General features: G+C 45.7%; 1 protein-coding gene across 4 annotated transcripts in view; it reads right to left on the bottom strand.

Annotated features, from left to right (window-relative positions):
- LOC149457035 (uncharacterized) overlaps positions 1–24,458 on the bottom strand; it is a 50,666-nt gene that overhangs the window by 15,486 nt on the left and 10,722 nt on the right. For all 4 annotated transcript variants that reach the window (XM_089684193.1, XM_089684192.1, XM_089684191.1 and 1 more), the window contains exons 3-7: positions 23,978–24,015; positions 21,709–21,765; positions 19,387–19,425; positions 7,739–7,772; positions 4,044–4,093 (exon numbers count right to left, since the gene is read on the bottom strand). In XM_089684193.1, coding sequence (XP_089540319.1) covers positions 4,044–4,093; positions 7,739–7,772; positions 19,387–19,425; positions 21,709–21,765; positions 23,978–24,015 — 218 coding nt within the window. The remainder of the gene's footprint in view (positions 1–4,043; positions 4,094–7,738; positions 7,773–19,386; positions 19,426–21,708; positions 21,766–23,977; positions 24,016–24,458) is intronic.

Below are 24,458 nucleotides of genomic sequence, written 5' to 3' on the forward strand. Positions count from 1 at the left end.
AATTTCAACATACGGTATATTTTTACATATATTTGTAAATACATTCCAAAAATGTAGATTTGTATTTTTAAAGACATATAGTATATTTGATATGTATTTTTTAAAAGATTGTTCATATATTTTGTGTTAAAAACGCATTTCAACATGCAGTACATATATACACACACATACATATATACACACACATACATATATACACACACATACATATATATATATATATATATATATATACACACACACACATATACAGTTGCAAGAAAAAGTATGTGAACCCCTTGGGATTACGTGGAGTTTTGCATGAATTGGGCATAAAATGTGCTCTGAACGTCATCTAAGTCACAACAATAGAAGAACACAGTCTGCTGAACATAATAGTACACAAACATTAGATGTTGCCATGGTTTAATTGCACATAACATGTAAACATTCACAGTGCAGGGAGGAAAAAGTATGTGAGGCCCTAGCTTAATGACTTCTCCCAGAGCTATTTGGAGCCAGGAGTGAGCCAACCTTGACCCCAAAAAGTGTGTGTTGATATTGGATGTGTTGCTGACAGCTGTCCTGCCCTTAAAAAACACACACCTGTTTTGGGTTTACTGGTTTCAAGAAGCACTGTCTGATGTGAACCATGCCTCGCAGAAAAGAGCTCTCAGAAGACCTACGATCAAGAATTGTTGACTTGCATGAAGCTGGAAAGGGTTACAAAAGTATCTCCAAAAGCCTTGATGTTCATGTGTCCACGGTAAGACAGACTGTCTACAAATGGAGAAAGTTTAGCACTGTTGCTACTCTCCCTAGGCGTGGTCGTCCTGTAAAAATGACTGCAAGAGCACAGCGCAGAATGCTGCATGAGGTAAAGAAGAATCCCAGAGTGTCAGCTAAAGACCTACAGAAATCTCTGGCACATGCTAACATTTTTGTTGACACATCTACAATAAGGAAAACATTAAACAAGAATGGAGTACATGGGAGGACACCACGGAGGAAGCCATTGCTGTCCAAAAAGAATATTGCAGCACGTTTTAAGTTTGCAAAAGAGCACCTGGATGTTCCACAGCACTACTGGAAAAATATACTGTGGACAGATGAAACCAAGATTGAGTTGTTTGGGAAGAACACACAACACTATGTGTGGAGAAAAAAAGGCACAGCACACCAACATCAAAACCTCATCCCCACTGTAAAACATGGCGGAGGGAGCATCATGGTTTGGGGCTGCTTTGCTGCCTCAGGGCCTGGACGGATTGTTGTCATTGATGGGAAAATGAATTCCAGAGTTTATCAAGACATTTTGTAGGAAAACGTACGACCATCTGTCCGCCAACTGAAGCTCCGCAGAGGATGGGTGATGCAACAGGACAATGACCCGAAGCATACAAGTAATTCAACAAAACAATGGCTGCAACAGCACAGAATACGCCTTCTGGAGTAGCCCAGTCAGAGTCCTGACCTCAACCCGATTGAAATGCTGTGGCATGACCTTAAGAGAGCGATTCACACCAGACATCCCAAGAATATTGCTACACTGAAACAGTTTTGTGAAGAGGAGTGGTCCAAAATGACTCCAGATCGTTGTGCAGGTCTGATCTGCAACTACAGGAAACGTTTGGTTGAGGTTATTGCTGCCAAAGGAGGGTCAACCAGTTATTAAGTCCAAAGGTTCACATACTTTTTCCTCCCTGCACTGTGAATGTTTACATGTTATGTGCAATTAAACCATGGCAACATCTAATGTTTGTGTAGTATTATGTTCAGCAGACTGTGTTCTTCTATTGTTGTGACTTAGATGACGTTCAGAGCACATTTTATGCCCAATTCATGCAAAACTCCACGTAATCCCAAGGGGTTCACATACTTTTTCTTGCAACTGTATATATATACACACACACATATATACACATACATATATATATATATATATACAGTGGGGATCGAAAGTTTGGGCACCCCAGCTAAAAATTTGTATTAATGTGCATAAAGAAGCCAAGGAAAGATGGAAAAATCTCCAAAAGGCATCAAATTACAGATTAGACATTCTTATAATATGTCAACAAAAGTTAGATTTTATTTCCATCATTTACACTTTCAAAATAACAGAATACAAAAAAATGGCATCTGCAAATGTTTGGGCCCCCTGCAGAGTTAATATCTTGTACTGCCCCCTTTGGCAAGTATCACAGCTTGTAAACGCTTTTTGTAGCCAGCCAAGAGTCTTTCAATTATTGTTTGAGGTATCTTTGCCCATTCTTCCTTACAAAAGTCTTCCAGTTCTTTGAGATTTCTGGGCTGTCTGTCACGCACGGCTCTTTTAAGGTCTGTCCATAGATTTTCAATTATGTTGAGGTCAGGAGATTGTGAAGGCCATGGCAAAACCTTCAGTTTACGCCTCTTGATGTAATCCCCCGTGGATTTCGAGGTGTGTTTAGGATCATTATCCATTTGTAGAAGCCATCCTCTCTTTCACTTCAGCTTTTTCACAGATGGCATCAAGTTACCATCCAAAATTTGCTGAAATTTTATTGAATCCATTTTTCCTTCTACTCGTGAGATGTTCCCTGTGCCACTGGCTGCAACACAACCCCAAAGCATGATTGATCCAACCCCATGCTTAACAGTTGGACAGAGGTTCTTTTCATTAAATTTTGTGCCCCTTCTTCTCCAAACGTACCTTTGCTCATTCCGGCCAAAAAGTTCAATTTTAACCTCATTGGTCCACAGAACTTGTTTCCAAAATGCATCAGGCTTGTCTATATGTTCATTTGCAAAGTTCAAACGATGATTTTTGTGGTGAGGACGTAGAAGAGGTTTTCTTCTGATGACTCTTCCATGAAGACCATATTTGTACAAGTATCTCTTTATAGTGGAATAGTGTACCACAACTCCAGTGTCTGCCAGATCTTTCTGGAGGGATCGTGCAGTCAAACGTGGGTTTTGAATTGTTTTTCTCACAATCCTGCGAGCTGTTCTGTCTGATATTTTTCTTGGTCTTCCAGATCGTGCTTTAACGTGCACTGTTCCTGATGACTGCCATTTCTTAATTACATTCCGAACAGAGGATATTGACATCTGAAAACGCTTTGCTATCTTCTTATAGCCTTCTCCAGCTTTGTGAGCGTCAACTATTTTCAGTTTCAGATTTCTAGACAACTGCTTAGAAGAACCCATGGTGCTGATTGTTGGGGCAAGGTCAGATGAGTCTGGGCATTTAAAACCTTTGAGATTGACATCACCTGGTCTTCCCAGACGATGATTGAGAACAATCCATGACACTGGCAGGTCTCAGCTTGGCAAAGGGGGCAGTGCATGCTATAAATTCTGCAGGGTGCCCAAACTTTTGCAGACGCCATTTTTTTGTTTTCTGTTATTTTGAAAGTGTAAATGATGGAAATAAAATCTAACTTTTGTTGACATATTATAAGAATGTCTAATCTGTAATTTGATGCCTTTTGGAGATTTTTCCATCTTTCCTTGGCTTCTTTATGCACATTAATACAAATTTTTAGCTGGGGTGCCCAAACTTTCGATCTCCACTGTATATATATATACACACACATATATATATATATATATATATATATACACACCTATATACACATACATATATATATATATACACACACACACATATATACACATACATATATACACACACACATATATATATATATATTAAAATATATTGAATACGGCCAAAATTGCATGCAGTATTTCAAATATATGTCAATATATTTGGGAAGAATATTTTAAAAATATATTTCAAATATATTTGTCTTCCACGTGAGAGCAAAGGGAGGAGCTACAATATACAGACCTCCTACGAGGAACGAGGCTTTCCACGCAACCCATTCACACACCAGGATAAGGATCCTTCATTTATTTTCAGCGTGGGGCCAATGGGATCTGAAAATTTCTGTCAAATGTCTGAAAATAAGCATCCTTGTCCTGGTGCATTTGGAAAACCAATACGATTTCAGAGATTAGTGCCATAAATTTTGATTGGCTGTATCTTGGTTACAAGTATCTTTAATTCTTATGTTTACCTCTTTCTTCATTTCTGCATTTCTGGGACGGTGCAGAATTCGGAGTATTTCTGAGAAAAGAATGAAGTTACTGTCATCATAGATTCAACATTGTATCTAAAATTCAAGCCCGCTTCCAATACTTGTATGCAGGGGCGGACTGACCATTTGGAAACTCAGGCACTGCCCGAGAGCCCGGGGTCAGTAGGGGGCCCCATGAGATGCCCCATGGTACCTTTTCCATAGGCTTTTTTGAGTTTGGGCAAGGACACAGGGGCCCCATGACCCCCTATTGCCCGGGGGCCCCATGAGTTGTCAGTCCGCCCCTGCTTGTATGTGAACTGTTTGAAAGCTAATTAAATTATTATTATTATTATTATTATACAGTATTTATAAAGCGCCAATGGTTCGCTCAGCGCTGTACATTACAAAGGGGGACAGAACATGTGACAGAACAATACCAATACAATGCAAAACATGAGGGGATCGAGGGCCCTGCTCTTTGGAGCTTACAATCTAGGAGGGAGGGGGTGGTGGCACAGGAGGAGATAGCTCTGGGGGATGGAGTGGTAGGAAGAGTGGAGGAGGTCGGCAAGTTAGCAGGGGGTGGGGTAGGCTTCCCTGAAGAGATGGGTTTTCAGGGTGCGCCTAAAGGAGAGGAGAGTAGGTGATAATCTGATGGGTTGGGGCAGGGAGTTCCAGAGGATGGGTGACACCCTGGAGAAGTCCTGGAGGCGGGCATGGGAGGAGGAGACCAGGGAACTAGAGAGAAGGAGGTCTTGTGAGGAGTGGAGTGTGCATGCTGGGCGGTACTTGGATATTAGGTCAGTGATGTAGTTCAGGGCAGTATGGTGGACAGCTTTGTACGTCAGTGTTAGGATTTTGAATTTGATCCGTTGCACAATCGGAAGCCAGTGGAGGGATTGGCAGAGGGGGGTGGCGGAGACAGAGCGGTTGGAAAGGTGAATGAGTCTGGCAGCCGTATTCAGGATGGACTGAAGCGGGGATAGCCAGCGGCGAGGCAGGCCAGTGAGGAGGGAGTTGCAGTAGTCGAGTCGTGATATGATGAGGGAGTGGATGAGCTGTTTAGTGGTTTCTGGGGTTAGGAACGTGCGGATTTTGGCGATGTTGCGGAGGTGGAGTCTGCATGAGTTTGTTAAAGATTGGACTTGGGGCTGGAAGGATAGGTTGGAGTCCAGAATGACACCCAGTACTCTGGCCTGCGGGGCGGGTTTGATGGTAGCGTTGTTGGATGTGATGGAGAAATCAATGGGGGGTGGTGTCCGGGCTGGGGGGGGAAGACAAGAAACTCGGTTTTGGAGAGGTTCAGTTCAAGGAAGTGGAGCGACATCCAGTCTGATATGTGTGTCGTCGGCATAGAGGTGGTAGTTGAAGCCGTGAGAGTGTATGAGTTGGCCAAGGGAGGAGGTATAGATGGAGAAGAGAAGGGGCCCGAGGACAGAGCCTTGAGTGACCCCAACAGAGAGGGGGAGTGAGGGGGAGGTTGGTAGCATTATAGGTAACGCTGAAGGAGCGTTGTGACAGGTAGGATGAGAGCCAGGAGAGAGCAGAATCTCTGAGGCCGAGGGAGTGTAGTTTTTTGAGGAGGAGGGGGTGGTCGACTGTGTCGAAGGCCGCAGAGAGGTCAAGGAGTAGGAGCACTGAATAGTGGCCATTAGCTTTGGCGGTTAGCAGGTCGTTGGAGAGTTTGAGTAAGGCAGTTTCGGTGGAGTGTAGGGGACGGAAGCCGGACTGTAGGGGATCGAGGAGGTTGTTGTCGTTGAGGTGAGAGCATAGGCGGGTGTAGACGAGGCGCTCGAGGAGTTTAGATGTAAATGGGAGCAGGGAGATGGGTCTGAGGTTGTTCGGGTCATTGGGGTCCAGGGAGGGCTTTTTAAGTATGGGGGTGATGTGTGCATGTTTCAGAGGGGAGGGGAAAGTGCCTGAGGAGAGGGAGAGATTGAAGATGTGGGTGAGGGAGCGTAGGATGGAGGGGGAGGGAGGTCGTAGGAATTGTGAGGGGATAGGGTCGAGGGGGCAGGTGGTGAGGCGGGCATCAGATAGGATCTTGGAGACTTCCTCGATGGTAGTAAGGTCAAAGGTGCGGAGTGTGGGGGGAGCTTCAGTATGAGGAATGTAGGGTGGGGTGGGAGTGGAGGTCAGAGCAGTGGTGGGGCCGTGGGAGAGGGGTGATGAGGGGGTAGCTGAGTGAGGGTGAAGGGGGTGGGAGAGAGTTTGAGCAGCGACGAAGTCCCTGCGGGTTATGTCGAGGGGGAGGGGGGATAAGGGGGTAGCTGTGTGAGAGGGGACGGGTTGAGAGGGTGTGTGAGTTGCGGCAATGTCCTTGCGAATTGTGTCAATCTTGTTTTTGAAGTGATTGGCAATCTCAAGGGCAGTGAGTGAGGTGCTGGGTGGAGTTGGGGGTGGAGAGAGTAGAGAGTTGAAGGCAGAGAAGAGTCGGCGAGGATTGGAGGAGAGGGCCTTGATGAGGGTCAAGAAGTAGGCCTGTTTGGCAGCATGGAGGGAGGAGGTGTAGGTGTGGAAGGCAGATTTGTATCGGGTGAAGGCTTGTTGGGATTTGGTTTTGCGCCATAGTCGCTCCAGGGCACGACTGTGTTGTTTGAGGGTTTTGGTGTGATCAGTCTGCCAGGGCTGGAGCGGTCGGGGTCTGATGTTGCGTGTGGTTAAAGGCGCTAGTGAGTCAAGGGCTGTTGACAGCGCATTGTTGTAGGCGGTCAAAGCCAAGTCGGGGCAGGACAGGGGGAGGATGCGGTCGTGGAGTTGATCAGCTGCAGAGTGGAGGGGGGCAGGGTTAAGGTTGCGGAGGTTACGGCTGGTAGTAGTGTGACATTTGGAGGGGTAGGCGTTGGAGGATGAAGAGATAGAGAAGGTGATCAGGTTGTGGTCAGAGAGAGGGAAGGGGGTGTTAGTGAGGTTGTGGGGAGCGCAGCGGTTGGAGAAGACAAGGTCCAGGATATTTCCGTCGGAGTGGGTGGTGGATTGTATGCGATTCTGTTCAGCCAGTCTTGTTATTCACACACCTCTGCCACCACACAGCGAGGAGGGTGACCACACAGTCCACGTTTGTGGCTTTGAAGGCTCTTGTGTCAGCTGTTTATGGGGCAATAAAGCAACGGTACGATGGTGCCCATTCAGGTCTGGTAATCACAGAGGTGACACAGGAAGAGACAAAGCTGCGGCCAGGAATATAATGTACTGGCAAAATGGGGCATCTTGATATTTTAAAGTAGATGGAAACCCAATCAATACAATATTGACTTACTTTCAAAAGTTGTTTTCAGTCAAATTAAATCTGCAGCTTGCAGTAAAATAATCCCTGGTGGTCAGACAATTCCTGCAATGGGGTGACAACTGTCTCCTAATTGTGCCCATGAGTTGTCACCCTGTCACAGGTACTCCTGGTGGAGACTACAAGTGGCTGTGCAGAAACACATTGCACAGGCACAGTCCACTGTTGTCAGTAGAAGACAGCTGGTTCAGAGCAATGATGTGCAGACAGTGCAGGAGGGAATGCATGCAGACAGGAAGCGGTTGAAAGAGACTGGAGGAGATCAGCAGCACTGAATTAGAGAGAAGAATCCAAAGAGGTGAAATGGTAAGTCATGGCGATTGTCTATGATACTCAGTGCTTTAGCAAACTAGGTATTGTCCAGATTGGATTGACATCTACCAATAGGAGAGATGGTAACACTTACTTGTTCAGTCGCTCTTTAATAATCTCATGCGGTACTGAGAGAAAGACAAAGTGTGAGTGAGAGGAGGGAGGAGACAGGAGTACAATGTGCAGACAATGGACCGCAATATGTACTGCCCCCTCCATATTTCCAGCCCCTACCCCTCCATATTTCCAGCCCCTACCCCTCCATATTTCCAGCCCCTACCCCTCCATATTTCCAGCCCCTACCCCTCCATATTTCCAGCCCCCACCCCCTCCATATTTCCAGCCCCTACCCCTCCATATTTCCAGCCCTTACCCCTCCATATTTCCAGCCCCTACCCCCTCCATATTTCCAGCCCCCACCCCCTCCATATTTCCAGCCCCTACCCCTCCATATTTCCAGCCCCTACCCCTCCATATTTCCAGCCCCTACCCCTCCATATTTCCAGCCCCCACCCCCTCCATATTTCCAGCCCTTACCCCCTCCATATTTCCAGCCCTTACCCCTCCATATTTCCAGCCCTTACCCCCTCCATATTTCCAGCCCTTACCCCTTCATATTTCCAGCCCCCACCCCCTCCATATTTCCAGCCCCTACCCCTTCATATTTCCAGCCCTTACCCCTCCATATTTCCAGCCCTTACCCCCTCCATATTTCCAGCCCCTACCCCTCCATATTTCCAGCCCTTACCCCCTCCATATTTCCAGCCCCTACCCCCTCCATATTCTCAGCCCTTACCCCCTCCATATTTCCAGCCCCTACCCCTCCATATTCTCAGCCCTTACCCCCTCCATATTTCCAGCCCCTACCCCCTCCATATTCTCAGCCCCTACCCCCTCCATATTTCCAGCCCCTACCCCTCCATATTTCCAGCCCCTACCCCTCCATATTTCCAGCCCCTACCCCTCCATATTTCCAGCCCCCACCCCCTCCATATTTCCAGCCCTTACCCCCTCCATATTTCCAGCCCTTACCCCTCCATATTTCCAGCCCTTACCCCCTCCATATTTCCAGCCCCTACCCCTCCATATTTCCAGCCCTTACCCCTCCATATTTCCAGCCCCTACCCCCTCCATATTTCCAGCCCCTACCCCTCCATATTTCCAGCCCTTACCCCCTCCATATTTCCAGCCCCTACCCCCTCCATATTTCCAGCCCTTACCCCTCCATATTTCCAGCCCCTACCCCTCCATATTTCCAGCCCTTACCCCCTCCATATTTCCAGCCCCTACCCCCTCCATATTCTCAGCCCCTACCCCCTCCATATTTCAAGCCCCTACCCCTCCATATTTCAAGCCCCTACCCCCTCCATATTTCCAGCCCCTACCCCTCCATATTTCCAGCCCTTACCTCCTCCATATTTCCAGCCCTTACCCCTCCATATTTCCAGCCCTTACCCCTCCATATTTCCAGCCCTTACCCCCTCCATATTTCCAGCCCCTACTTCCTCCATATTTCAAACCCTTACCCCTCCATGAGTGCAGCCTTTACCCCCTCAATATTTCCAACCCTTACCCACCCTTGACAGGTGGAATCATTGGGATCAGCTCTTGGTAACAGCCGGGTCCTGCTCTACACCTCAGGAACACAGATAGGGGCCTCTTTGTATATAAAGCCTGAAAACAGCTTTGCCAGACTCATTATCCAATATACTGTTACAATGTATTGAGACTAGATCAAAGAACCAGGTGCCTGCACATTGTCCCTGACATTAGTGGTCCCCGTACATTGTCCCTGACATTAGTGGTGCCTGCACATTGTCCCTGACATTAGTGGTGCCTGCACATTGTCCCTGACATTAGTGGTGCCTGCACATTGTCCCTGACATTAGTGGTCCCTGCACATTGTCCCTGACATTAGTGGTCCTCGTACATTGTCCCTGATATTAGTGGTCCCCGTACATTGTCCCTGACATTAGTGGTCCCCGTACATTGTCCCTGACATTAGTGGTCCCTGCACATTGTCCCTGACATTAGTGGTCCCCGTACATTGTCCCTGACATTAGTGGTCCCCGTACATTGTCCCTGACATTAGTGGTCCCCGCACATTGTCCCTGACATTAGTGGTCCCCGTACATTGTCCCTGACATTAGTGGTCCCCGCACATTGTCCCTGACATTAGTGGTCCCCGCACATTGTCCCTGACATTAGTGGTCCCCGCACATTGTCCCTGACATTAGTGGTCCCCGCACGTTGTCCCTGACATTAGTGGTCCCCGCACATTGTCCCTGACATTAGTGGTGCCTGCACATTGTCCCTGACATTAGTGGTGCCTGCACATTGTCCCTGACATTAGTGGTCCCCGCACATTGTCCCTGACATTAGTGGTGCCTGCACGTTGTCCCTGACATTAGTGGTCCCCGCACATTGTCCCTGACATTAGTGGTCCCCGCACGTTGTCCCTGACATTAGTGGTCCCCGCACATTGTCCCTGACATTAGTGGTGCCTGCACATTGTCCCTGACATTAGTGGTCCCCGCACATTGTCCCTGACATTAGTGGTCCCCGCACGTTGTCCCTGACATTAGTGGTGCCTGCACATTGTCCCTGACATTAGTGGTCCCCGCACATTGTCCCTGACATTAGTGGTCCCCGCACGTTGTCCCTGACATTAGTGGTCCCCGCACATTGTCCCTGACATTAGTGGTCCCCGCACATTGTCCCTGACATTAGTGGTGCCTGCACATTGTCCCTGACATTAGTGGTCCCCGTACATTGTCCCTGATATTAGTGGTCCCCGCACATTGTCCCTGACATTAGTGGTGCCTGCACATTGTCCCTGACATAAGTGGTCCCCGCACATTGTCCCTGACATTAGTGGTCCCCGCACATTGTCCCTGACATTAGTGGTCCCCGCACATTGTCCCTGACATTAGTGGTCCCCGCACATTGTCCCTGACATTAGTGGTCCCCGCACATTGTCCCTGACATTAGTGGTCCCCGTACATTGTCCCTGACATTAGTGGTCCCCGTACATTGTCCCTGACATTAGTGGTCCCCGCACATTGTCCCTGACATTAGTGGTCCCCGCACATTGTCCCTGACATTAGTGGTCCCCGCACATTGTCCCTGACATTAGTGGTCCCCGCACATTGTCCCTGACATTAGTGGTCCCCGCACATTGTCCCTGACATTAGTGGTCCCCGCACATTGTCCCTGACATTAGTGGTCCCCGCACATTGTCCCTGACATTAGTGGTCCCCGCACATTGTCCCTGACATTAGTGGTCCCCGCACATGACAACGTTGCTTTAAATCTGAACTTCAGGCAGATATAAAAAAGTTACAAATGAGAGAGCTCTACGGGGATTAGTACATCATGATTTTTCATTTAATATAAGAAGGTAAGTACTTACATTTGGCCTGGTATCAGCCTCCTGCAATCCCCTGTATAGCAGAGCTCAGACTGGGAGAGGGAAAAGCCAAATAGATGTGCTAATTATAAACTTGCTGGTAGGAGGAGAGAGCAAAGTGATGTGTTCATCAGTGTGCTGCTTCTCCTTTCACTGTCCAATCACAGGCTTAGGAAGGGACCAGTGTTACTGAACTGCAGCAGAGAAAAAACAGGTCTCCTGCCCTGCCAGACAAGTATGTGTTGTGTGACAGAGCTGTGTAAATCTCAGGACTGGATAGACAAAAATACAAATCCTTTAGCAAGTAAAGCAGATTTGTCTGTAATTTAATCCGTTTGCCTGGAATTCAGTTTTGACTGAAGCAAGTTCCATATTCTGTATATATATTCACCTGGCAGGGTCGGTAGATGAGCCCATTCTATCTTGATGAAGTACTGCACTTTATGGAGCCATGCCATCATAATGTTATATGAACTTGGATGGGATGGATGGGATGGATGGGATGGATGGGATGGGATGGGATGGGATGGATGTGATGGGATGGATGGGATGGGACGGATGGGATGGATGGGATGGGATGGATGGAATGGGATGAGATGGGATGGATAGGATGGGATGGGATGGGATGGATGGGATGGATGGGATGGGACGGATGGGATGGGATGGATGGGATGGGATGGATGTGATGGGATGGATGGGATGGGACGGATGGGATGGATGGGATGGGATGGGATGGATGGGATGGATGGAATGGGATGAGATGGGATGGATAGGATGGATAGGATGGGATGGGATGGGATGGATGGGATGGGATGGATGGAATGGGATGAGATGGGATGGATAGGATGGGATGGATGGGATGGGATGGATGGGTTTGGGCAGCATGATCTACAAGGAGGAAGCCACTAGTAAGGTGTTCAAAGGACCCCTCTCTATCTTTGTCTGCTGTGGATAACACTTCGGGGTGTATGTATAAAAAAATTGCAGAGCTGTTTGTCCCATGAAAGTGAATATACATTCATTCTGTGCAAATGTGGTCAAAATCGAATGTTATTAGGCTAATTTTTCTCCAGATCGAATGTTATTCTTCATACTGAATAGAGCGATTAGGGAACATACCGCATAATGGCCACTAGATGGAGCTGACAATCATAGTAGGTGAGTTTTTATTTCCTATGATCATCAGCCCCATCTAGTGGCCATAATGCGGTATTTTCCTGATTCACTATAACATGTATGAAGAATACAATACAATTCAAGACAATAGAGTTGGGAGGCCTGCTCATGAGAGCTAAAGCCCAGCAGGGTCAGCAGACAAGCCCATTTTGTATTGATGAAGTACTGCGCATTTTTTGTTTAGGCCATGCCAGGGTAAAGTTATCTGAACTCTAATTGGGTGGGAGGGATGGGTGAGGACCACATGCTCTACAGGAAATAACCATCTAGCAAGAGGTTCAAAGGACCCCTCTTTCTTCAATTGCTGTGAATAACACTTGATCGAATACAGTGGCATCCCTAGGCAGGTGCGGGGGTGCATGCCACACGGGGTGACACCTACCGCACGGGGTGACACCGGACCCGCTCCACCCAAAGGTAAGTTGTAAAGCAAGCCGACAATCCCCGCAGGATGGATCAAATCTGTGGATTGAACATAATGGATTGGAGTCCGATCCATTATGCTCAATCCGCAGATCCGATCCATTCTGCGGGGATCGTCGGAGGAGGTGTCACCCAGTGTTACCGCACTGGGTGACACCAACCCTAGGGTCGCCTCTGATCGAATGTTATTAGGCCATTTTCTCTCTAGATCGAATGTTATTCTTCCTACAGAATACAGTGATTAGGGAAAATACTGCATTATGACCACTAGATGGAGCTGACAATCATAGTAGGTATTTATTTAATATGATCATCAGCCCCATCTAGTGGCCGTAATGCAGTATTTTCCTGATTCACTTTAATATGTATGAAGAATACAATGCATTTCATGACAATAGAGTTGGGAGGCCCTGCTCATGAAAGCTAATGCCCAGCAGGGTCAGCAGACAAGCCCATATTGGGTTGATGAAGAAATGCTGTGAAGTTTTTGTGGAGGCCATGCCAGGGTAAAGTTATCTGAACTTTAATTGGGTGGGAGAGATGGGTGAGGATCACATGCTCTACAGGAAGGAACCATCTAGTAAGAGGTTCAAAGGACCCCTTTCTGTTCAATTACTGTGTGCAAAATCGAATGTTAATAGGCTACTTTCTCTCCAGATCGAATGTTATTCTTCATACTGAATAGAGTGATTAGGGAAAGTACCGCATTATGGCCACTAGATGGAGCTGACGATCATAGTAGGTGAGTATTTGTTTCCTATGATCATCAGCCCCAACTAGTGGCCGTAATGCAGTATTTTCCTGATTCACTAGATTATGTATGATGAATGAAACACAGTTCATGACAATAGAGTTGGGAGGCCCTGCTCATGAGAGCTAACGCCCAGCAGGGTCAGCAGACGAGCACATTTTGTATTGATGAAGCACTGCACAGTTTTTGTGGGGGCCATGCCAGGGTAAAGTTTAATTGGGTGGGAGGGATGGGTGAGGATCACATGCCCAAAAGAAGGAACCATCTAGCAAGGGGTTCAAAGGACCCCTCTCTGTTCAATTGCTGTGAATAACACTTCATCGAATGTTATTAGGCCATTTTCTCTCCAGATCGAATGTTATTCTTCATACTGAATAGAGCGATGAGGGAAAATACCGCACTATGGCCACTAGATGGAGCTGATGATCATAGTAGGTGACTATTTGTTTTCTATGATCATCACCTCCACCTAGTGGCCGTAATGCAGTATTTTCCTGATTCACTGGATTATGTATGAAGAATACAATACAATTCAAGACAATAGAGTTGGGAGGCCCTGCTCATGAGAGCTAACACTTCATCGAATGTTATTAGGCCATTTCTCTGCAGATCGAATGTTATTCTTCATACTGAATAGAGTGATTAGGGAAAATACCACATTATGGCCACTAGATGGAGCTGACAATCATAGTAGGTGAGTATTTGTTTCCTATGATCATGAGCCCCACCTAGTGGCCATAATGTGGTATTTTCCTGATTCACTATATTATGTATGAAGAATATATTGCAATTCAAGACAATTGAGTTGGGAGGTCCTGCTCAATGAGAGCTAATGCCCAGCAGGGTCAGCAGATAAGCCCATACTGGTTGTGAAGTTTTTGGGGGGGCATGCCAGGGTAAAGTTATCTGAACTCTAATTGGGTGGGAGGGATGGGTGAGGACCACATGCTCTACAGGAAGGAACCATCTAGCAAGGGGTTCAAACGACCCCTCTCTGTTCAATTGCTGTGAATAACACTTCATCGAATGTTATTAGGCCATTTCTCTCCAGATCGAATGTTATTCTTCATACTGAATAGAATGATTAGGGAAAATACCGCATTATGGCCACTAGATGGAGCTAATGGTCATATGATTATGAGCCCCACCTAGTGGCTATAATGTGGTATTTTCCTGATTCACTAGATTCTGAATATAATACAATTCAGGGCAAAAGAGTTAGGAAGGTTTAAGAATCCAAGCCTGTCCGTATCCCACCCATTCCAGAATGGAGGACCCTTCTCACCCGGCAGGGTCAGCAGACGAGCCTGCACAGCATTAGGTGGGAGCTGTGCCATCCTCCAGTTATCTGAACTTTAATTGGATGTGATGGGTGGGTGAGGACCGCATGCTGCACAGGGAGGAAGCAATTAGTAAGGGGCTCACAGGACCCCCATCCCTGTGTCGGTTGGTTCGCCAACATTCGATCGGCCAGTTTACTGCATTTCAGATGAATGGCTTGTAATAATCGCTCTCATGGACATGAAAGTCCTCAGAGCAGCTGTGAGCCTCGGATTTGACTGTCATGAGAACTTTGCAGTAAGAGGTCAGGATGCAGAAAGCACCATCTATGTTCTCATTACATTTCCGCCTGAAGAAGTGCAGAATGTAGCACCAAGCGGGGGGGGGGAGCCGAGGAACGCGGTCAGCTTGGTTTCCTGTTACCTTCAGGTTGTTTCATTCCTGCTGCTCTGTGACAATGAAATCCGAATGCAGATGTGACCATTAATGTGTCAGCAACCGACACACGGCTTCCATTGGTTCCCTTATGTCCGAGAAATACTCAGTGTGTTTATTATACAGCGCCTTGCAAAAGTCTTCACACCCCTTGAAATGTCCCCCATGTTGTCATGTTACAATGTATCCCCCCTGAAATGTCCCCATGTTGTCATGTTACAATGTATTCCCCCCTGAAATGTCCCCCATGTTGTCATGTTACAATGTATTCCCCCCCTGAAATGCCCCCATGTTGTCATGTTACAATGTATCCCCCCCCCTGAAATGTCCCCATGTTGTCATGTTACAATGCATCCCCCCACCTGAAATGCCCCCCATGTTGTCATGTTACAATGTATCCCCCCCTAAAATGTCCCCCATGTTGTCATGTTACAATGCATCCCCCCCCTGAAATGTCCCCCATGTTGTCATGTTACAATGTATCCCCCCCCCTGAAATGTCCCCCATGTTGTCATGTTACAATGTATCCCCCCCCCTAAAATGTCCCCCATGTTGTCATGTTACAATGTATCCCCCCCCTAAAATGTCCCCCATGTTGTCATGTTACAATGTATCCCCCCCCTGAAATGCCCCCATGTTGTCAAGTTACAATGTATCCCCCCCCCTGAAATGCCCCCCATGTTGTCATGTTACAATGTATCCCCCCCCTGAAATGCCCCCATATTGCCATGTTACAATGTATTCCCTCTCCTGAAATGTCCCCCATGTTGTCATGTTACAATGTATCCCCCCCCCAAATGTCCCCCATGTTGTCATGTTACAATGTATTCCCCCCCCCCTGAAATGTCCCCCATGTTGTCATGTTACAATGTATTTCCCCCCCCCGAAATGTCCCCCATGTTGTCATGTTACAATGTATCCCCCCCCCAAATGTCCCCCATGTTGTCATGTTACAATGTATTCCCCCCCCCCCTGAAATGTCCCCCATGTTGTCATGTTACAATGTATTCCCCCCCCCCCTGAAATGTCCCCCATGTTGTCATGTTACAATGTATTCCCCCCCCCCTGAAATGTCCCCCATGTTGTCATGTTACAATGTATTCCCCCCCCCCTGAAATGTCCCCCATGTTGTCATGTTACAATGTATTTTTTTGGGATTGGATGTGATGGACTGACACAAAGTGGCACATAATTGTGAAGTGGAAGGAAAACGAGAAATGCTTTTCAACATTTGTGACCAATAAATCTGTGAAAAGTGTGTCGACATTTGTATTTGTATTTGTACCTCCGCCCCAGTCTCAGGTCTTTTGCAGACTCTAACAGGTTTTCTTCTAAGATTGCCCTGTATTTGGCTCCATCCATCTTCCCATCAACTCTGACCAGCTCCCCTGTCCCTGCTGAAGAAAAGCATCCCCACCACATGATGCTGCCACCACCATGTTTCACAGTGGGGATGGTGTGTTCAGGGTGATGTGCAGTGTTAGTTATAGAATTTTGCTTTTAGGCCGTAAAGTTCCATTTTGGTCTCATCTGACCAGAGCCCCTTCTTCCACATGTTTGCTGTGTCCCCCACATGGCTTCTCACAAACTGCAAACAGGACTTCTTATGGCTTTCCTCCAACAATGGCTTCCTTCTTGTCACTCTTCCATAAAGGCCAGATTTGTGGAGTGACGACTAATAGTTGTCCTGTGGACAGATTCTCCCCCCTGAGCTGTGGATCTCTGCAGCTCCTCCACAGTTCCCATGGGCCTCATTGCTGCTTCTCTGATGAATGCTCTCCTTGCCCAGCCGGTCAGTTTAGGTGGACGGCCATGTCTTGGTAGGTTGGCAGTTGTGCCGTTCTCTTTCCATTTTCAGATGATGGATTGAACAGTGCTCCGTGAGATGGTCAGAGCTTGGGATATTTTTTATAACCTGACCCTGCTTTAACCTTCTCCACAACTTTATCCCTGACCTGTCTGGTGTGTTCTTTGGCCTTCATGATGCTGTTTGTTCACTAATGTTCTCTAACAAACCTCTGAGGGCTTCACAGAACAGCTGTATTTATACTGAGATTACATGACACACAGGGGGACTCTATTTACTAATTAGGTGACTTCTGAAGGCAATCAGTTCCACTAGATTTTAGTTAGGGGTATCAGAGTAAAGGAGGCTGAATACAAATGCCGACACACTTTTCACAGATTTATTTGTCACAAATGTTGAAAACCATTTATCATTTTCCTTCCACTTCACAATTATGTGGCACTTTGTTTCGATCTATCACATCCAATCCCGATAAAATACATTTTTGTTTTTTGGTTGTCACACATTTCAAGGGGTGTGAAGACTTTTTCAAGGCACTGTAGAAGTGCAGAAACATACTTGTTGATCCAGCCGATAAAACATTTGCTCTCTGCCTGACTGCTGACTGTTCCTGATTCTCACAACGACGGCAGAACACCTCCCCCTTGCCATAGAGATAAGTGGAGGGGGAGGCGTTTTGTAGTCCCAATATGCTTTTCGCTCTAGGGTGACAACACTTCTTCTGCATAATGAGGAACAGGAAGTGTGTTACTGGCGGGATCAGAAAAGAAAAAAAAAAAGAAAACTAATGCAGCCACCACATCTAGGGACTGGTAAGCTGCAATATAATACACTTGGACAGTTGCCATAGGAATTTGGACCAATCAAATCTCTCCCTTTATTTGTACAGTACTAGAAAATAAAAGTCTCTTTGACATGCATTCTGTGTGAATGGGGTCAAAACTGAATGTCATTGAACCCCTTGTGGCCACTAGGTGGAGCTGAAAATAAATTCATACAGAATGGGGTGAATCAGGAAAATACCAAATTATGGCCACTAGATGGAGCTGACAAACGTAGTAAATACATATTTATTTACAGCTCCACCTAGTGGCTGCAATGCAGTATTTTCCTGATTCACCTCATTCTGAATGAATTTATTTTCAGCTCCACCTAGTGGCCGGAATGCAGTATTTTCCTGATTCACCTCATTCTGAATGAATTTATTTTCAGTTCCACCTAGTGGCCGCAATGCAGTATTTTCCTGATTCACTCCATTCTGTATGAATTTATTTTCAGCTCCACCTAGTGGCCGGAATGCAGTATTTTCCTGATTCACTCCATTCTGTATGAATTTATTTTCAGCTCCACCTGGTGGCCGCAATGCAGTATTTTCCTGATTCACACCATTCTGTATGTATTTATTTTCAGCTCCACCTAGTGGCCGCAATGCAGTATTTTCCTGATTCATCCCATCCTGTACGAATTTATTTTCAGCTCCACCTAGTGGCCGCAATGCAGTATTTTCCTGATTCACCCCATTCTGAATAAATTTATTTTCAGCTCCACCTAGTGGCCGCAATGCAGTATTTTCCTGATTCACACCATTCTGTATTTATTTATTTTCAGCTCCACCTAGTGGCCGCAATGCAGTATTTTCCTGATTCACCCCATCCTGTATGTATTTATTTTCAGCTCCACCTAGTGGCCACAATGCAGTATTTTCCCGATTCACTCCATTTTGAATGAATTTATTTTCAGCTCCACCTAGTGGCCGCAATGCAGTATTTTCCTGATTCACTCCATTCCTTATGAATTTATTTTCAGCTCCACCTAGTGGCCGCAATGCAGTATTTTCCTGATTCACCCCATCCTGTATAAATGAATAACATTCAACCTGGAGAGGAAATATCCTAATAATGTTTGATTTTGACCCCATTCACACAGAATGAATGTCCATACGGTTTCACAGGACGAATAATTCTGCCATTTTTTTTTAATCAATACACCCCGTGGGGTCCGACTTCACTGTGTATACGAGACCCCATTGTAGTCTCTGTTCATACGTGTCACCGCTGGCCTGCATCAGTCTCCTCCTGCCCCTCCCCCCTCTGGAAGAGCCATCCCGCAGGCCAGCAAGCCAGGTCACAAAGCTGTTTTCTGATTGGCTGCCTGGAAATTCCCGCACACCGCTGACCTTTGCACCTGTGTTATTAAATGCGCACTCCACCCAAAATGGAAACGTCTATGCGGTTCTTCTGCCGCAGCCGCTAGAGAGCCGCATATCTCGCTCCTCCGCAAAAGGATTCCCTATTACGGCGGAAGCAACGCGGGAGCACAGTGTAGCGAGTGACACCTATAGTGTGGTCTTCTGAAAGGGGACACCCCGAGAAATTGTGTCCAATCACACGTTGTGGGTGGAGCCGACCCCTGCCCAATCCTGCGTGAGTTAAGTTGCAGCATCGCAAATTTTCAACCTACCTTCTTCAAAGTCATCTTCGTAGTCGTTGTCCATGTTTCCTAAAGGAGGAAAATCAAATTATTCTTCAGGTGACCACACACTGTCCAATCCTCTCCAGGCTCCATTCACACTTGTGCGACTTCAAAATCCAGCGATTGTCATTGCGACATTATTGGATGAGCGCTACTTTGGTGCGACTTTGAGACCAAGGATAACTTTCTGCTGTACATAGTCGCACACAATTCACGCGACTTTTGAGGGTTTACATGAAGGCTCCATTCACACTTATGCGACTTGTCTTTCGACTTTGGGGTCCAAAGTCGCATGACAAATCCCCCCATGTTATCCAATGGGCACCATTCCTATCTGTGCGACTTCAAAATTGTGCGATTGTCATTGCAACATCATTGGATGAGTGCGACTTTGGCACGACTTTGGCTTCGACCAAGGACAACTTTCTGCTGTACAAAGTCACACACAAGTCGCACCACTTTTGGGGGTTTACACAAAGGCTACATTCACACTTATGCAGCTTGTCATGTGACTTTCCTGGAGAGCCCCCAGCCCCCCATAGTGCTCCCAAGCCTGCCCTAGAGTTCTCCGCTCCTCACAAATGCCCACAGCCCCCCACTGTACCATTTAGCCTGCTGCTGAGCCCCCCACAGAACCTCCAGTCCCCACAGTGCCCCCTTAGCCTTCTGAAGACCCCCCCAAGTTTCCCACAGTACCCGTAATCCTGCCCCTAGCCATAGAGAACACCAAACCTTCCCCAACCACCGTTCCTCCTTGCCCCCCTTAGCTTCTGAAGAACCCCCAGCCCCCCATAGTGCTCCCAAGCCTGCCCTAGAGCTCTCCGCTTCTCACAAATCCCCACTGCCCCCCGCTGTACCAATTAGCCTGCTGCTGAGCCCCCCATAGAACCTCGAGTCCCCACAGTGCCCCCTTAGCCTTCTGAAGACCCCAAGACCCCCCAAGTTTCCTACAGTACTCCCAAGCCTAGCCCTAGCCATGGCAACACCCCACCTTCACCAACCACTGATCCTTCCTGCAGAGACCCTCATCCCCCTTAGCCTTCTGAAGAACGCCCTCCCGTAGTGCTCCCAAGCCTGTCTTAGAGCTCTCCACTCCTTACAAAGCCCCACAGCCCCCCACTGTACCAGTTAGCCTGCTGCTGAGCCCCCCATAGAACCTCCAAACCCCACAGTGCCCCTTAGCCTTCTGAAGAACCCCCAGACCCCATAGGCTGCCCCAGAGTTTCCTTAGTGCTTCTGTGCTCACTAGCTTACTGTTGGGTCCCCACATAGTACCTTCAGCCCCCACAGTGCCACCTTAGACTTCTGAAGAACCCCCAGACCCCATAGGCTGCCCCAGAGTTTCCTCAGTACCTCTGTGCTCACTAGCTTACTGTTGGGCCCCCACATAGTACCTTCAGCCCCCACAGTGCCACCTTAGACTTCTGAAGAACCCCCAGACCCCATAGGCTGCCCCAGAGTTTCCTCAGTACCTCTGTGCTCACTAGCTTACTGTTGGGCCCCCACATAGTACCTTCAGCCCCCACAGTGCCACCTTAGACTTCTGAAGAACCTCCAGACCCCATAGGCTGCCCCAGAGTTTCCTCAGTACCTCTGTGCTCACTAGCTTACTGTTGGGTCCCCACATAATACCTTCAGCCCCCACAGTGCCACCTTAGACTTCTGAAGAACCTCCAGACCCCATAGGCTGCCCCAGAGTTTCCTTCTCCTTACAAGCGCCTCTGTGCCCATTGGCCTGCTGCAGTGACCATCCATGGTACCTGTAGCCATCCACAGTGCCCCTTTAGCCTTCTGAAGAACCACCAGCCCCCCCCCATAGTGCCCCCAAGCCTGCCCTAGAGCTCTCCACTCCCTACAAAGCCCCACAGCCATCTCTATGCCCATTAGCCTTCTTCTAACCCCCCCCCAATAGTAACCCTCACAGAGCCCCCAGCTACCCACCAAGCCCCCACATGGCCCTTTGCAGAGTCCCTGGGGGTGCAGGATACCAAAAAGCACAAAAATAGAGGACAAATTGTCCTAAAATATCAGATTGCTCTCTAACCCCTCCCCCTCCAGAAGATTTACCCCCCTTCCTGACCAGGCCGTTTTTTGCGATACGGCGGTGCATTAGTTTAACTGACAATTGCGCGGTCATGCAACGCTGCACTGCATATAATGAGTGCAATTGAAAAAAAAACCTCTGGAATTCACGGAAGAAACAAGATGGATGAGGACGGGAGAGATTGAAGAATGATACAGAATAATATAATACATTATATTGAAAAAATATTATCTTGAACTACGCATTATATGGTGACACATTCTTACTTATCGTCCTTGGCAAGCTGTAAGCAGCGGATGGAGAGGGAGTCGGCGGATATAGATCTGAAAGAAGAAAAAAAGGCTTCATGTAAGGAAAAAACAAAATAGAAAAACATTCGGTTTATTTAGGTGTGAAAAAAGTTAAGATTTTTTTTTCTGTTTTGACCAGTGATAGTCTATTTTAACCTCCTCGGCAGTCTGATTATTTCCGATTTTTGGTGCTGAAAGCGGTATATTTTTTTGCATGGAAATATGTAGTTTTTTATTGTAGGCTGTAATTTCTAGGAATAACTCACTGAAATCTGTCCGAACAAGAGTCTAGTAAACATCCCGGGGAGGATAAAACTTGAAACACGAAATCATAAATTATAATTTAATTAATAATCATAAAAAAAAATCATATAATAATAATACATTTAATTCTATAATATAATCAAACCAAAAACACTGAAATTTGAAATACAGAGGCAAATTCGCACATCGCTGAGCAAAGTCGCAGAATCGTTTTCAGTGTCTGATGAGGAATTTCCCCCACGAATCATTATCACTCAATTCTGCAAGTGGTTCTGATTTACTATCGCTGTTCTCTAGCCGGTCTAAAACCACTTTTGACCTAAAGGGACGCTTTTTTTGGACGCCATGGACGTTTCTCAGTTTCCAGGCAGAAAGAACAGTAAAAATGCAGGCAGGGCGCCGGACAAAGCACTCGGGACAAAATGTATGTGAAATGCATTGAAACAGCAATGTTTTACTATATAATAATCATTTTTAAAAAAATTAAATTTTTAAAAAATTTCAAATTTGCCGCCAGTTCCGGCGCCCGTACGTCCCGACGTCACAGGGACCGGAAAACGGAAGCCGGATGCTGGCATCGGCTGGAGGAGATGGCCGGGGACGCTGCAGGGGACACATCGCGGGAGCGAAAGACAAGGTAAGCGCTGCAGGGACTCCCTGAGCAACGCCGCATGGTAAGCCTGAGTGTAGCTCGGGGGGGTTACCGCTTTTGGTACTCAAATTTTACCCCGAGCTACACTCAGGAATACCGCCAGGGGGGTTAAATAAAAATAAATCATAATGCATGAAAGCTTACATAATGAAAATAATTTATACAGTTTAAAAAGGGACACTAAAAGTAATTTGCAAACAGATTAATTTTTCTTGCTATGCAACATTGAAAAATTTAAAAATCAAAATGAATAAAGAGATAAAAAAACAAGCGGTTAAAAAAAAAGAGAAGTTAAAAAAAACAAATCAGGCACAAAAATAATAGCTTAGGGAAAGAAACAAAAGTTAGTTAAGGATGATTACAGTTAACTAAGGGTTAATATGAGATTAAATAAATAGTAATAAAATAAGTACATTTAATAAGGGGAAAAAAAACAGAAATGAAAAAAAAAATCAGGCACAAAAATAATAGCTTATGGAAAGAAGAAATGTTAGGTAAGGCTGATTACAATTGACTAAGGGTTAACAATGGATTAAATAAATAGTAATTTAAATAAATAAATTTAATAAGGAAAAAAAAACAGAAATGAAAACAAATCAGGCACAAAAATAATAGCTTTTTTTCTGTTTTGACCAGTGATACTCTTTTTTAAATAAAAATAAATCATAATGCATGAAAACTTACATAATGAAAATAATTTATCCAGTTTAAAAAGGGACACTAAAAGTAATTTGCAAACAGATTAATTTTTCTTGCTATGCAACATTGAAAAATGTAAAAATCAAAATGAATAAAAAAAAAACTAATAGTTAAAAAAAAAGAGAAGTTAAAAAAAAAACAAATCAGGCAAACAAATAATAGGGAAAGAAAAAAAAAGTTAGTTAAGGCTGATTACAGTTAACTAAGGGTTAATATGGGATTAAATAAATAGTAATAAAATAAGTACATTTAATAAGGGAAAAAAAAAAGAAATTAAAAAAAAAATCAGGCACAAAAATAATAGTTTATGGAAAGAAGAAATGTTAGGTAAGGCTGATTACAGTTGACTAAGGGTTAAAAATGGATTAAATAAATAGTAGTTTAAATAAATAAATTTAATAAGGAAAAACAAAACAGAAATGAAAACAAATCAGGCACAAAAATAATAGCTTAGGGAAATAAAAAAAAAAAAAGTGGAAAGGTAGAGGAAAATCTCCCCAACCAGGACACAAATGAGCACCGAACCCTTCAAATTACTTGGAAATTTGACTAAAGCGAACCAAAAGTTGGAGTTCCAGCAAAATAATAGAATTTATGATACGTTCTCCACTATATAAAAAAAAAAATTACCTGTTTGGTATCGAGGGTTTCGTTCAGATTCAGGAGTCCTTTGGGAAGAAAACATGAAATTACCCAAACAGAAAGAAAAACAATGCACACACACACACAGTGGATATAAGACGTTTACACACCCCTGTTAAAATGACATGTAAAAAAAATGAGACAAAGATAAATAATTTCAGAACTTTTTCCACCTTTAATGTGAACTATAAACTGTACAACTCAATTGAAACTGAATCTTTTTTTTTGGGGGGGTGGGGGGTGGGGTGGGGGTTGGGGGAGGAGTAAACATAAAAAACTAAAATAATGTGGTTGCATAAGTGTGCACACCCTCTTATAACTGGGGATGTAGCTGTGTTCAGAATGAAGCGATTACATTCAAAATCATGTTAAATAGGAGTCAGTACACAACTGTCATTACTGAAAGTGCCTCTGATTAACCCCAAATAAAGTTCAGCTGTTCTAGCCAGCCTTTCCTGACATTTTCTTA

Source organism: Staurois parvus, unplaced genomic scaffold, assembly GCF_062004578.1.
Source record: "Staurois parvus isolate SC_StPar_1 unplaced genomic scaffold, SC_StPar_1.0 ptg000338l, whole genome shotgun sequence".
Taxonomy (NCBI): domain Eukaryota; kingdom Metazoa; phylum Chordata; class Amphibia; order Anura; family Ranidae; genus Staurois; species Staurois parvus.